Genomic DNA, 14066 nt, shown 5'->3' on the forward strand with positions numbered 1-14066 from the left:
TCTCACTGTATAAAGTAACAAAGTTGAGTTCTGACTGCCGATTATAGTTTGAATATTTTAAAAACAGTCTGGAAACTGCACTCTTAGGTCAAAGGTCACACAGACCAATGAGTCATTACAAGTAAAAAGAGAAAAACAGGAAATCATCACTTTTGGTAAATGGTAAATGGCCTGCATTTGTATAGCGCTTTACTCAGTCCCTAAGGACCCCAAAGCGCTTTACACGTCCAGTCATCCACACATTCACACACTGGTGATGGCAGCTACATTGTAGCCACAGCTGCCCTGGGGCGCACTGACAGAGGCGAGGCTGCCGGACACTGGCGCCACCGGGCCCTCTGACCACCACCAGTTTTACATACTTACTTTTCACATGTGGCACTATTTCCAGGCAGTCATTCGCTGTCAGACACTTCTTCACTCACTATGTGTTAACAGACCTCTCTGCACTAAATCACACTTGTTATTAATCTCTCTTTCACACCATTCTGTCATCCTTCTCTCACCACAACCAGTGGGTCCAGATGGCCCCGCCCCTCCCTGAGCCTGGGAGGTTTCTTCCTGTTAAAAGGGAGTTTTTCCTTCCCACCGTGGCCTTCCCACTGCTCATAGGGGGTCATATGATTGTTGGGTTTTTCTCTGTATGTATTATTGTAGGGTCTACCTTACAATATAAAGCACCCTGAGGTGACTGTTGTTGTGATTTGGCGTTGTATAAATAAAGTTGACTTGAATTTAATTAATTAATTAATTTTATTATTTATGTATTTGAGTATTCAACAACAACAACAAAACAGATCTGCTGTGGCACATTTAGACCGTGGCACAGTTAGACCGTAACTTATTATTACATGCATACATCTTGATTCTCAGTCATCCAGGTAAGGAAATCAATTACATACATAAATTAAATTAAATAAAGACAAAATTGAATAAAAAGACTATATAACATTTATTAAAGGCACAAAAACATTTACCTGAGTAAAATTAAGTTTACAATTAAACAAATGACCTTAATTATTAAACATTAATTATTTTTTATTTGTTTTTAAATGAATTGTTTTTATTTTTGTCGACAGGGTGCGCTGTCTGCTGACACGCAAACTGAAACACGTTTTGCGCATGCTCAGTCGGATCAGCTGTTGGTCCGTTGCTCTGTGAGAACCTGAGAAACTGAGCCACTTTTGTTTATTTGTTTGTTTGTTATTTTCTCCGGTAAACACGATGGCTGGCACAGCGCTCAAGAGACTTATGGCCGAGTACAAACGTGAGTAACGCGAGCCGCTTTCAGCCAATGGGAGGTCTTTTAATGTTAGCTAGCATGCTAAGCTAACAGCTCCGCTAGCGCCTGTATCTCTGTACGAAACTCGTTAAAAGTTCGGTCGATTTGAGCTTTTCTTCGCTGTCCGCGTTTGTTCTTCTGTACCTGCGACTCAAACCGATAACCTGATGAATATCTGGACAGTGTGAATAATCCGGTGTCGGCTTTGTCCACCTGCAGTTTAAACCGCGGTATAATTTGGAGCTTATATAATGTGTTTGTGGCGTTATCCAGAATGTTCCATATAGCTGCCGTCATGTAACTTTCAAAACTTTTCTACAGTATGTTAAATGAACACAAAATGCGAACATCATGTTTATCTGTTGGTTACAGGAGCACAGAGCGCAGGTGGAAAACTCGCTGCGAGGCTTCAGCGCTGCACTGACACGGCGGCTGATTTGCCTTTTCTGAAAGTGATAAATTTGAAGGTTTTTAAATGTAATTTGGTGCACTGAGGGCTAACGATAAGAACTTGAACTGGGGGATTAGCCTCGGTACACATTCATATTTAGGCCTGTCATTTATTTAATGCGCTCATTTCAGGCTGCTACACTTTAATCTTGTGTAATAATGTGAATTCTGCATAGATTAGTCGATTCATTCAAGATTCAAGAACTTCATTGTCATGTACACCGCAAAACACAAATGGTTACGCAGAGCAATGAAATTCTTAGTTTGCACGTTCCCTAAAAGAAAGTAAAACACACAAACAGTGCTTTGTGAATCTTGTAGTTTATGTGGGTGTAAACAGAATTTAAAGTGCAAGTAGTTGCAACACTGTCACAGTGATAATATATACAGAGTATATATTAAGGTGTATACGTAGAGCTATGTATAACAATTGCAACTTTACAGGTTAGGGGTAATTACAGTTGTATTATGTTGTGTATAAGTGTTCGAACTTGCAGATTTATGGATAAACAGTTCGACATAGATCATTGTGGTAAATCTGATTGGTATTTAAGATAATTGGGAAGTCTTTTATAACTGCTTTCTTGCTTTAGGCTGTTTTTAAATGAATAAATGTTAATCATTTCTTCAACATGGGAAAGCAAACAATCTATCAGCTGTTTAAAAATGTGACTGAGACCGGATCACAGCAGAGGTCAAAGGTCACTCATCTTTCTGTGTTTGTGTTTCAGAGCTGACCTTGAACCCACCTGAGGGCATCGTGGCAGGTGAGACACCAGAACACATCTGTAGCTTCTGCAGATGTGTCTTCAGATGTTCAGCGTGTTGTTCCAACAGTCAGACACCCGAGATTTAAAGAGTTTGTGTTTGCTGTGCAGGTCCAGTGAATGAGGAGAACTTCTTCGAGTGGGAGGCTCTCATCATGTGAGTACCCCGTCTCCATGGAAACACACGTTTGAGTCATTTTTGGGTGTTTGTATTTGTTTTGGAGTGTTATTGTGTATGTGTCAGTTAGGGCTGCCACAAACGATTATTTTGATAGTCGACTAGTCACCGATTATTTTTGCGATTAGTCGACTAATCACATCATCATCCATTGGACATACAGCGTACAGGTTATTGCACCAGCAGCATCTGCTCTTATATAACTATCATTAGCTTACAGCTTTAAGTGTTTAAGTTAAGTGCTAATTAAAAATAAAGACAAGATGATAGTTTATTAAAGTTTAATGAAGTTTGCAGATTGTTTCGGTGAAGTTTAATAAACTCCTTGCTATCTAAAATATAACAGGACACCGGAGTAAATTCTCGAGCATCTCACACTTCTGATAATCAGCTGTCTGCTTGACGTTTATTCAGCTGTGTAAAAACTATAACTTTAATCTCAGCCAAACCGATTTACTCAGGAACAAATAAAATACTGAAAAAAGCCAAACAATAACATTTTAAGCTAAGTGACGGCAGTGGGTTTGAAAACGATTTGCCGGGAGTCCGGTGTTCTCACGGCTCTAGTTAGCCTAGACCCCGGCTAGCTATCGAGCTAGTGGGTAACAGACGTCTCCGAAAACGTCGGAGCGCTTTTGAAAATATGCGGTGTCCTGATAAACTGAGCAGATATTTGAGGTTTACACAGCTACATTCTCGCCTGAAAATATGTTAAACGTTTATTTTGTGACCCAGAAAGAATAATAAGAGTAATATTCAAACTAACTAGCTGCCGCCATTGTTGACAACAGAGCTGGGCTGCGCTATGAATTCTGGGACACAGCTTCTTCTTCTTCTTCTTCGGGGTTTAACGGCAGCTGACATCCTTGTACATGCAGTGCTGCCATCTTCTGTTTCAGTCCGTTATTACACTCTTAAATCCTGCTACTTATTCCTGCGTCTTTCAGGATCTTACAAAGCTTCAAACGACGCGTCGACTATTAAATCAGTCGTCGACGATTTTGATAGTCGACGTAATCGTGACTAGTCGACTAATCGTGGCAGCCCTAGTGTCAGTTATAACTGGACTCTCACAGCCACTTTATTTGGTACAGTTCACTAGTACTGGGTTAGAGCTCCTTTAACTCTTAGGTGCTTGGCTTCAACTGGGTTATACAAGCATCACAGGTTTTGGTTTGTGTGGACATGACATCATCATGACCTCATGATGTTGGTGCATCCATGAATCTGTCGATGTGAATCTGAAGCAAAGGAGGATCCCTGCTTTCAGGTTGTTAACGCCAAACTCAGAATGTAGCAGCAGGAATCGAGACTCATCAGAGCGTTTTTTATCTTCTGCTGTCCGGTTTTGGTGAGTCTGAGTGAACTGTATCCTCCACTTCCTGTTCTTAAAGAGCCAGTTACCTGCTCCTTCTGTCCTTTCCCACGCTGCTCTGTTGTAAGGTGCTGTTTGCAAGGCAGCGCGTAGCAGGTATAAAATGTCCTTTAGCTGGTGGGAGTGGCACCGGTGTGGTCTTCTGCCGCTGTAGATCATCTGTTCTAAGGCTCAGGGGTGCTTTTCTGCATACCTCGGTTGTTATGAGTGGTTATTTGAGTTTGTTGCTTTTACTATCAGCTTGAAGCCGTCCAGGGCTCGCAAAATTGCTAGCCCGGCGTCCCGGAGCTAGCGATATCTCCGGTCGAGCGACCGAAATCTATCTCAGCCCCACCCGTCGGGTTATCATATAGCTCAGTTCAGTCACCTGAAGCACTTCTGTGAGCACCAGCATTTGTCTAATTTGGCTGTTGCACAAACGAGTTACTTTCACTTCTGTGCTGAGTGCTTAAAGGTCAGGCTCAGTCATGAAAGCAGCGACGGAGCTCCATAGATCCACTAATCACACTAATTGCATTTAAAAAGCGAACAATGCTGCTCCCTCATGGCTTTAACCTCCCGTCTGCTGGGATCAGTTGTCTGATCCTTTTATTAGCAGCTGTTAGTGTTTGTAACAGGCTCACCTCTCTGTATTTGTTTCTTTAACCTGCTTCACACTTTATGCCAAACTCAGAAAGTAAAAACCTGCAGTTTGAGTCATGAAGTCACCCTCATACGTGTAAACCATGGCAACTAAACTCACAGGTTCAGTGTGACGATGACCGAGTGAGACCAGAAGGTGTCGCTGTTCTCAAAGTGTTGGAGATGAAACACAGCTATCGGTACACTCCCCACTAACACAAAGTTAAGGCAAGTCAGTGGATTTATGGCTGGAAGAAAACAGAGCAGGAAACAAGACAACACAAAAGTGTTCAAATTTAAACGCTGGGGAGTAAATATGTGTCTTCAGGTGGATTTTAAAGATGTCGAGTGTTGGAGAAGTCTTAATCTGAAGACCAAGGCCTGGTCTACCTACAGAAACAACCAGGAGCATCATTCTCCATGAAGTGTGGACACAGCTGAGGACCAACAAAGATGTTCAAGTGTCATTTTAACTGTGAGGTGTGTTTTTAAAGAGGACATGAAACACTGAACATGTTTACCCCACTGATCCTGACACACCGGGGCCCTGTTTCAGGAAGCCGGTTTAGTGCAAACTCTGAGTAAGTATACCCTGAGTTAACGAAAACTCTGGGTTTTCGGTTTCACAAAGCGAGTTTAGATTAATTCTGAGCGAGTTACTATGACGACACACTCCGTGAAGCTAACCTGCCCCCTAGCAGGTTTACTTCAACTAACCCTGACTTTCTCCGCCTCTTTGTCGGAAACCTGACTGTAGGAAGTGTCAGACATGGCGTGCTCCTTCCTTGAAGAGCCAGTAGATGTTGAAGCCCAAATTCTCCGCAGAGCTCTCCGCCGGGAGAGAGTGATCAGAGCGCGTTCGGACATTTTATCATTTCCTGATGATTTCCTGTGTGAACGTTACCGTTTTTCAGCACAATCTATAATTTATTTGAATAACATCCTCAGGCCTAATATTGCTCATGTGACACATCGCGGACATTCTCTCAGTTCTGTGCATATTATTTGTATCGCACTTCGGTTTTTTGCAAACGGGAGCTTTCTGTATAATATTGGTGACGCTGAGCACGTTTCCAAGGCTACCGTCTGTCGGGCAGTCAGGAATGTTACAGTTGCACTGAAACGTCTCCTGTACTCGTTTGTGGTGTTCCCCGGTCACAGACCCACAAGATTTATCAAAGAGGGATGCCACAAAATTGCAGGTATCAGGATGAACGAAACTTAATGTATGATGTGGTGATATTTGAACTACTACTTAAATTTTACATTTATTTTCAGGGTTCCCAGGCGTGATTGGCTGTATAGATGGCACTCACATTCCAATCATTGCTCCTTCAGTAAATGAAGGAGACTATGTGAACAGGAAGTCTTTCCACAGCATTAATGTGCAGGTACATAGTTCCCTGTAGCATTTCAAACTAACAAATTATTTCATTATAGTAATGGATGCTAATTTGTGTTCTCTGCACTGTGAAGATCATATGTGATGCTGCCAACATTATCACAAATGTGGAAGCCAACTGCTCAGCCTCTGTGAGTGGTGGTGGTGGAGGACCCCCACCTGTTTTTCGGGCCTCCGCTTTTTTTCTGTTGGCTATAACGGGTCACATTTGAGCATACAGAGTAAGCAAATATGTACTTGTAATGTGCTCAGATAATTTCAATAAGTGCTTACAGAGGGGAAATTAATGTAGCCTCTAACTGCAATTGATTTACATCGGACAAACAGACCAAGCACTATGGCTCATAATACAATTACACCTTACCTGTTTGGACTATATTTTTATATTTCATTTTTACTTGCTGCCAGGAACGTTTGGGGCCTGTTGGGTTGCACCTGCGCTCACATCGCATCACAAAATAAAATGTGTAAAATAAAAAATAAAATATGATAAAATAACGTGTTAAATGGGTGGAAATCCCTCGATCAATGTTTAAATTAACACTCACGCATTGACTCTGTCGGCTATGTTTTGCCATGCATGCTCCCTTTCTTTTGCAGCTGAGGCTGTGTTACTTTTTTCCCTCAAAATTTGCATGTTATCAGCATATGCTGCCATCAGAATTTCGGCCTCAAGCGCTGTAAAATACATTGACCGCGCCTTCTTTCCCTCCGTCTCCATGGTGACTCGCTTAATCTGTGCTCCACTAATCAGGGCTTTATGTATCCTCGTGCGCGCGCTTAACTTGGGGTTAAAGCAACTCCGCGTTGACTGAACTAATTGTTATCAGCCTTTCTGAAACCGAATATTCCGAGTTGGACAGTTCGGGGTTACTCAACCCTGCGTATCGTTTTTCACTCTGAGTTTTCTAAACCGGCTTTCTGAAATAGGGCCCGGGTCATGTTCAGCACCATCTTCTGTCAGTACGAGCGTGACGTCATGTGATTGGTTGGTTGAGGCTAACAGACTCACATTAGTTTATGTTAGCTAACTAGTGACAGGATCGATACCTCAGAGGAAAATAGGGACATTAAAGCTAAACATCAGTGTGAGGGGATCACTGTAGTGCTGCAGCAGTGAGTTTATGTGAAACCAGGACATACTGTGGACATACTGTCCACTTTACTGTCTGTGTCTGTAGCAGGAAGTGGCTGTTTGGCTAGCTGCACTGAAACAGGAAATCCAGCTGTTAGCCGTGATGTTGGTGTTTGTAAAGGACAGTGTAGAGGAGAGGCTGTTAGCTGCAGCCAACCAACCACCTGACGTCACGTTCGTACTGACAGAAACATGTTTTTATAACTTTAAGCTGTTATTTGTTAAATCCAGCTTCACAGCAGTTACATGTGTGTCAGAGTCAGAGCTCAGTGGGGTAAATTAGCCTCGATGTGTTCAGTGTTTCATGTCCTCTTTAATACGCTGTTAGACAAAAACATTTCTTATCAGTTATTAAAGATGCTGCAGCTTCGTGCTGTCTCAGACCAAAATTAGTCTCAGCAAGAACTGAAGCGACAAGCTACAGAGAACATCTGCTGATCCTGAGACTCTTCAAGGAGTCAGAAAACCATCTGCTGAAGGTGTTTCACCTGTGACTGGAAGAAGTTACAGTGGATCTAAATCCATTAAAACACCCCAGATGTGGACCCACAGCTGTGTACTCTGAGTACTCGGTGTGAAAGTAGACATCCTGACTGCAGTAGATGTCCAGAAGTTATTGTACCTAAGAAACCAACATGAACATGATGTCAGTGAAGGCAGCGCCCTCAGTCTGTCATTAGTAACGGAGCCTTCTGTTGTTGTGGATGTTGGCGTGACAGCAGCTTCAGTCTGCCCTTCAATTTAACCTGCAGCTCGTGCTGCGGCCAACCATCCACATACCTGCCATCCCCCTGACCGATGACATCACCGCGCCACACCCTATCATTACCGAGGTCATTACCTGAGCAGGTCGGCCCTCTGAGCTGCGCTTTGAGATGCTGTTTCTTCATGGGAAGACGTCTGAGCTGCCTGCTCATGTTTAACGGCTGGCTGTTTTGTGCCTCGTTGGTTGGTCGAAGATTCAGAAACAAGCTGCTGGGAGCGCGCCGATCCTCTGCCATGGCTCCGCCTACACTGATAGACAGCTGGAGGTGTTTCAGACGCAAACAGGGATCACCTGTGTCAGACGGGACCCGCCCACCTGTGTCAGACGGGACCCGCCCACCTGTGTCAGACTGGACCCAGTATGCTCACAGACAAGCCGTTGGTGTTTTCGGTGCAGTCACCAGGCAGTACACATGTGTGTTTTATACTTGTGAATACGAGCTCTTTGACGCTCAGTTGTTTCCGCTCTTTGAACCTCTGGCGCTCTGACTTGTTTTGTCCTCAGCTGGTCAGCGTCCTTGTGTCCCAGTCGCCAGCGATGTGCCAGTTAAAGTGATGCAAGGTACTCGCTCCAAACCTTACATTCATAAAGCTGTAGCGGCGTCACTGTTTGGATCCAGGTGATGAAACCCTTTGATTTGATCAAACTGCTCTCAGATCTGATAAAAGAACACGCGTCAGACGAGCGCTGATTGGTAGCACAGATAGCCAATCAGAGTGTGTGTGGTCAGTGATTAGAGCGGCTGATGGTGGAGGAGGTGAAGCCGAAGTAATCTGCAGACAGACGATCAGATCGGCTGATCTGCCTGACCTCAGATCTGTGATGTGCTCAGATATTCAAACGTCCTCTTGAACTCTGATGACTCAGAAGCTCCATGACGGCGTAACGATCATAAACACGCTGTGATACCGGCGCCGTGTCCTTGCAGCTGATACGGATCGGTGAGCTTCAAACAGCTGCCGCTAGGGCTGTTCGATATAACGATATATATCGGATGACGATATAAAAACGTCCATAGTTTCATTTTACGCTATCGTTTGTTTCGTGGTGTCGCAAAATAAACTGTTTACAGCAATATTTGTTCATGGTTCTGATGTCACTGTAGTGGCTGTATTCATTTATTAAAGTTCTCTTTCTCTTATATTTAATATCACCACACTACAGACAAGTGCCTGGTTTTATGTGTTGTTGTTAGCAACAGCAACGGTAACAGCATCGCGTGTCCGCTTGTTTATGTTCCACATAAACCTTTCACAATAAAACTCAAGATCCTGTTGAGACTTTTCAAAATAAACTGAATCACGTGAAAGATGCAGATTATTTACGATGAGAAGTAAAAAAGAGCCGCCAGGTGCTAAAAAATAAACCTTAGACTCAAACGTTAGAACAGGCTTTTCCCCGCAGCACGCCGTGTAATAAATACAAAGAAAACGGCGCCGTTACAACTTATGTCTAAAAATGTATAGTTTCATGCATCGTTAAAACACTCGAGGACGCGCAGCTGGAAACACTTCACACAAGACGAGCTGCCCGAGATTCACAGAATTTACAGAAAATGTTACATTTTTGTGATCTATATCGTTATCGGACGATAGATGTCTTATATCGGGATGTGAGATTTTGGTCATATCGCACAGCCCTAGCTGCAGGAGCAGAACAGCTTCTCCAAGCCGGTTCAAAGATCTGCTTCTAAAGGAGCCACAGGACGTTCTCCCCAAGTAACTGAAACTACTCCAACAGCTGTGTGGGGAGCCGCTCCGCTTTTTCTGACAGGACGTTTTTCCATGAGAAAGGTACGCTGAGACCAAGTACAGCAACAACACAATACTAACAACAATAAGAGTAAGTAAGGAGATAAAGTATATGTCACTGTAGACGAAGCAGCAGCATGTACACAGCATGCTTACAGTCCAGCGTTCTTTCTAAGATCTTCTCATCATTTGGTCTGAACATCAGACCCACGTTATGTTGAAGTAAGTCAGTATTTGTCTCCTTACACAGACTGACACTGGCTGGGTTTGGAGTCAGGTTGGTTCATCTCCTTCTTCTGACTCGAGAACAAAGTTAGTTTTTTTCAACAAACACATTTTTGTTGAAAAACAACAAACTTTTTGCTTTCCAGCAACAAATATTCAAATCTGAGTGGCGTCTGAAAAACATGAAGACAAACACGTGAAATGAGTTTGTTAGCTGCTGGTGCTGATGGAGAGAGCAGGTGTTAATGTTCCTGTTTGCTTTGCTGTCTCCGTGTTCCACGTGTCTTTGTTTACAAGGAACATTAATCTCTGTTTTTACCTGTGTGCCTCCCAAGGCTGCTCACACCTGATTAGTCAACAGGACAGAAACCTGCAGATGTTCACATCCAGATGTGTTCATAGAGACCGGGTTACCTGTTCTGAAGCTGCTCCTTCAGGTTCTCAAGGGAGATAAAAATTTGTTAGAGGATCATGAAATCAGAGTGAGGGTCACCTGTGCACAGGTGTTACAGAGACGGGAACAGAAAGAGCAGCAGATTAAACTTAAAAACCCGTCCAGCTGCTAACAGGTGATCCGGGCGGGTTCTCCAAGTTCTTCAGGTGCTCTTTGGTTTCGTGCCCTCTGGGTCTCACATGTACTTCCTGTGTGTTTCAGGGGTCCTCAGGACACGTGCTTCGAAGGCGGAGTGTTTCCAGCCATCCTCAGCTTCCCCTCCGATTACCCCCTCAGTCCTCCAAAGATGAGGTTCACCTGCGACATGTTTCACCCCAACAGTAAGTCCACCTGCGGCTGAGCTCCGCCCCCTCACCTGCACAGACAGCTTGTGTTCTCACAGGGTTTTATGAAGGTTAAAGCTCGGTTCAGACTGGAGGTGTGTTTGTGGAGAAGCTGATGTGATGTTTATCCTCTCTCCCTCTCAGTCACTTTAATCCAGCACAGTGAATCACCGCAGCGACGAGCTCGTGTTTCCGCGGTTTTAGACTCGTTTAGAGCCTCGCTCTCAGCTTTTAACCCGTCATGTTCACCTGAAAACAGACAAACTCTTAAACACACCTGGCACACCTGAGTTACTCCAGGTGTGCCTCAGGTTCCTGAACAGAACACGCTTGGTTTGCGTCTGTTTTGATAGGTAAACAGACCGCAGTGACCCCCTCAGTCATGTGACAAGTCATGTGACACAAGGCTGCGTTGTCACAGTAACGGCCAAAGCTCCTGAGAGTCGGTTTGACTTCAAAGCAGTCATGTGACCAGTCACAGCACGCAGCACTAATGTGAACATGCTGCTAACGTGCTGTTAGCATGCTGTTAGCGTGCTGTCATTACTGCTGTGATTAGAGTGCTGAGCCATGATGTCACAGCAGGGTAACAGTCTGAGCACGCTCAGTCCTGATTAGAGGACAAGCTGTTTGCTGCTGGCCCATCATCACCACCCTGCACCAGCATGCCCCCGAGCTGAACTTCCTCCTGCAACTGTAGCGTCTGATCATCTATCAACAGCCTGCAACCGCCGCAGGTGAAACCCACGAAGAAGAAAACACTGAGCGGGCCTGAACCTCCTCAAAGGTGATGGAAAAAACACGTCTCAGGTTTCAAAAGAAGAGAAAAAGTTTTCAAACTGTCTGAGCTGAACGTTTACTCACCATCTGCCCTGCATGGCACCGCTCGCACAGGTGAGAACAGGTGCCAGGCTGCCAGCAGGTGTCTGTAGGTCTGCACCACCCAGCTCCTCTGCATCAAACCTGTTGTTTCATAGAAATGTGAAATATCTGAACGAATAAATATAAAGGTTGTTCTCCCTCCTGCATGGCTCCAGCTGCAGCAGGAGGTTTATCTTGTTTCCTGAATTGTTGGAAGCTGAGATTCAAATGTGAAATGATCAGATTAACTGCTCGGCTCTCGTATCTATTGTGTGCTGATAAAACAGCAGCTGTCAAAGCAGGAACGTCAGACAGCCGACAGGAAGCACTTTGCACACTGATAACAACGAGATGTTTGATGGAAACAGATAGCCTCTGAGTGCTGCCTCACCTGACGGGAGGCTTGTTTACCTGTCAGGTGTTGTTCTACTGCACCTGTGAGGACTCGATGGCCGGGCGGCACTTTGAGGAGCAGATAAAGAACATCCTGTTTCCAAATATGTCCTCGCTGAAAGTGTTTAATGAAGTTTTTACAAAAAAAATGAATCCCAAAAACTCAAAGAGAGGCTCACGACACGACACGCGGGTCTCAGCTTTAATGAAGCGTTTGAACAGAAATGTCTTAAAATCAGATTCACAGCATTCAGAAACATCCACCCATGCATGTCAGGTGGGTGGAGCCTGTCCCAGCAGCAGGTCCACCTGGACAGGTCACCAGTCTGGCAGCATTCGCACCTGTGGGCATTACAAACTAAACCTGTGTGTTGAACTGGTCGTCGTTAAATATGTTGGATTCTTTCAGATGGGCGGGCTGAGTCGCGCTCCCTTACTAATCATCTTCCTCCTCCTCCTCAGTCTATCCGGACGGTCGGGTCTGTATCTCCATCCTCCATGCTCCGGGCGACGATCCGATGGGATATGAGAGTAGTGCAGAGAGGTGGAGTCCGGTCCAGAGTGTAGAGAAGATCCTGCTGTCTGTGGTCAGCATGCTGGCAGGTAATCACACACCTTTCTGTGATGTCATCATGTGTAAACCATGCTTCACCTCCGTACTCGGTCCTCTCCTCTCAGAGCCCAACGATGAGAGCGGCGCGAACGTCGATGCCTCCAAGATGTGGCGGGAAGATCGAGAGCAGTTCAACAAACTCGCCCAGAAGATCGTACGCAAGTCTCTGGGCCTGTAGAGATGATGTCATCAGCCTGCGCCGTGTGTGTGTGTGTGTGTGTGTGTGTGTGTGTGTGTGTGTGTGTGTGTGTGTGTGTGTGTGTACAGCAGAAACAAATGGCATGGACAGACACACATACACAGGGCGCTCAGTATGGACAGATCAATACATAAACTGATGGATGGAAGCCGATCAAAGGACACAAACCAAACGCGATGACATCACCACCACCTTCACTCCGACAGCAGCAGCAGAAACGCCGCCGCCGCCATACCTCGTCCGTCTCCTCTGCAGGACAATATTTATCAATAAATTCATGAAAAGATCAATTTAAACTTTGTTTGTATAGGATAGAAATGATGTTTTACCTGAAGCTGTTGTCCCATAGCGCCCCCTGCTGTGCCGCCTGGTGCTGTCAGTGTACAGTCGTCGACACAGAGGGGAGCCGGTCTGATGTCCAGGAAGTTTCTCATCATTCCGATCTGGTTTAAAGTTCAGGGATTCAGACTGCTGACGGATCGAAAGAGTCCTGCAACCGCAGTACCCTGCCCCGCCCCGACTCCTGCTTCCTGTTTCTGTTCGTTTGCTGCTGTTGGCGAGAAATCGTTTCTGATCTGACTGGTTGATAAACGTGGACTCGGACTGGACGTCCGGTCGGACGGAAGCACGCCGGCTTCTCTCAGCAGGACTTCATGCACTTTATGTCTTCCTGAAGGAGGACGTCGCGATGGTTCAGCTCGCTGAGGAGCTGACGGGAGCACAGAGCTTTAGTTTGAAGGGTTTCTTTGAATTTGTCTGATTTAACAAACGATTAATAAAAAATACCAAGAGCAGAGCGTGAGCTGGTTATTCATTACATCTGAAAGCAGGTCCAACATTTAATAAAGCTGCCTTTTTTCTCTCACTGCAGTTTTGTTCAAATAATATCAGCTGAGAAATGTAAGCCCAGTGTCGGCCCACAGCCCGACACCTTCCTGTTTTGTGATGTGCTGGGGTTCAGACCTTCAGGGCTCAGATGTCACATTTCTAAATAAAGTGGCGTTTTCTCGAAGCGCCGCTGAAGCAGAAGCACCTATAAATGTCTGAGATCACATGCAGATTTAAACCTGAGCTTATCCCGGATCAGTCTGTTTTAACCTCGCCGCGACTCTTGACTCAGCTCACGTCAGCGCTGAGTCAAGTCTGCAGATAAAAAGGACGAGTGCAGATGAGAGGGGTCGGCGAGGGAGGTGACATGCCATGACAGCAGCTTCCTGTCTGGGCCTGCCTCAGACATAAAGACATGAAAGGAAGGCAGCATCAGTTACAGA

General features: G+C 45.0%; 1 protein-coding gene across 1 annotated transcript; it reads left to right on the forward strand.

Moving 5' to 3' along the window:
• Positions 1-1119: 1119 nt before the first annotated feature.
• On the forward strand, positions 1120-12857 carry ube2g2 (ubiquitin-conjugating enzyme E2G 2). Its single transcript, XM_080902217.1, has 6 exons — positions 1120-1267; positions 2464-2499; positions 2611-2656; positions 10608-10726; positions 12446-12586; positions 12662-12857. The coding sequence occupies exons 1-6, from the start codon at positions 1225-1227 to the stop codon at positions 12772-12774; spliced, it is 498 nt and encodes a 165-aa protein (XP_080758343.1). The 5' UTR covers positions 1120-1224; the 3' UTR covers positions 12775-12857.
• Positions 12858-14066: the final 1209 nt, after the last annotated feature.

This window comes from Rhamphochromis sp. 'chilingali', assembly GCF_963969265.1.
Source record: "Rhamphochromis sp. 'chilingali' genome assembly, chromosome: 14".
Lineage (NCBI taxonomy): Eukaryota > Metazoa > Chordata > Actinopteri > Cichliformes > Cichlidae > Rhamphochromis > Rhamphochromis sp. 'chilingali'.

Coding starts and splice junctions, on each gene's coding strand:
- ube2g2 (XM_080902217.1), top strand. CDS start 1,225: ATGGCTGGCACAGCGCTCAAGAGACTTATGGCCGAGTACAAAC. Junction 2,500..2,610: donor ACCTGAGGGCATCGTGGCAG/GTGAGACACCAG, acceptor TTTGCTGTGCAG/GTCCAGTGAATGAGGAGAAC. Junction 10,727..12,445: donor CGACATGTTTCACCCCAACA/GTAAGTCCACCT, acceptor CCTCCTCCTCAG/TCTATCCGGACGGTCGGGTC.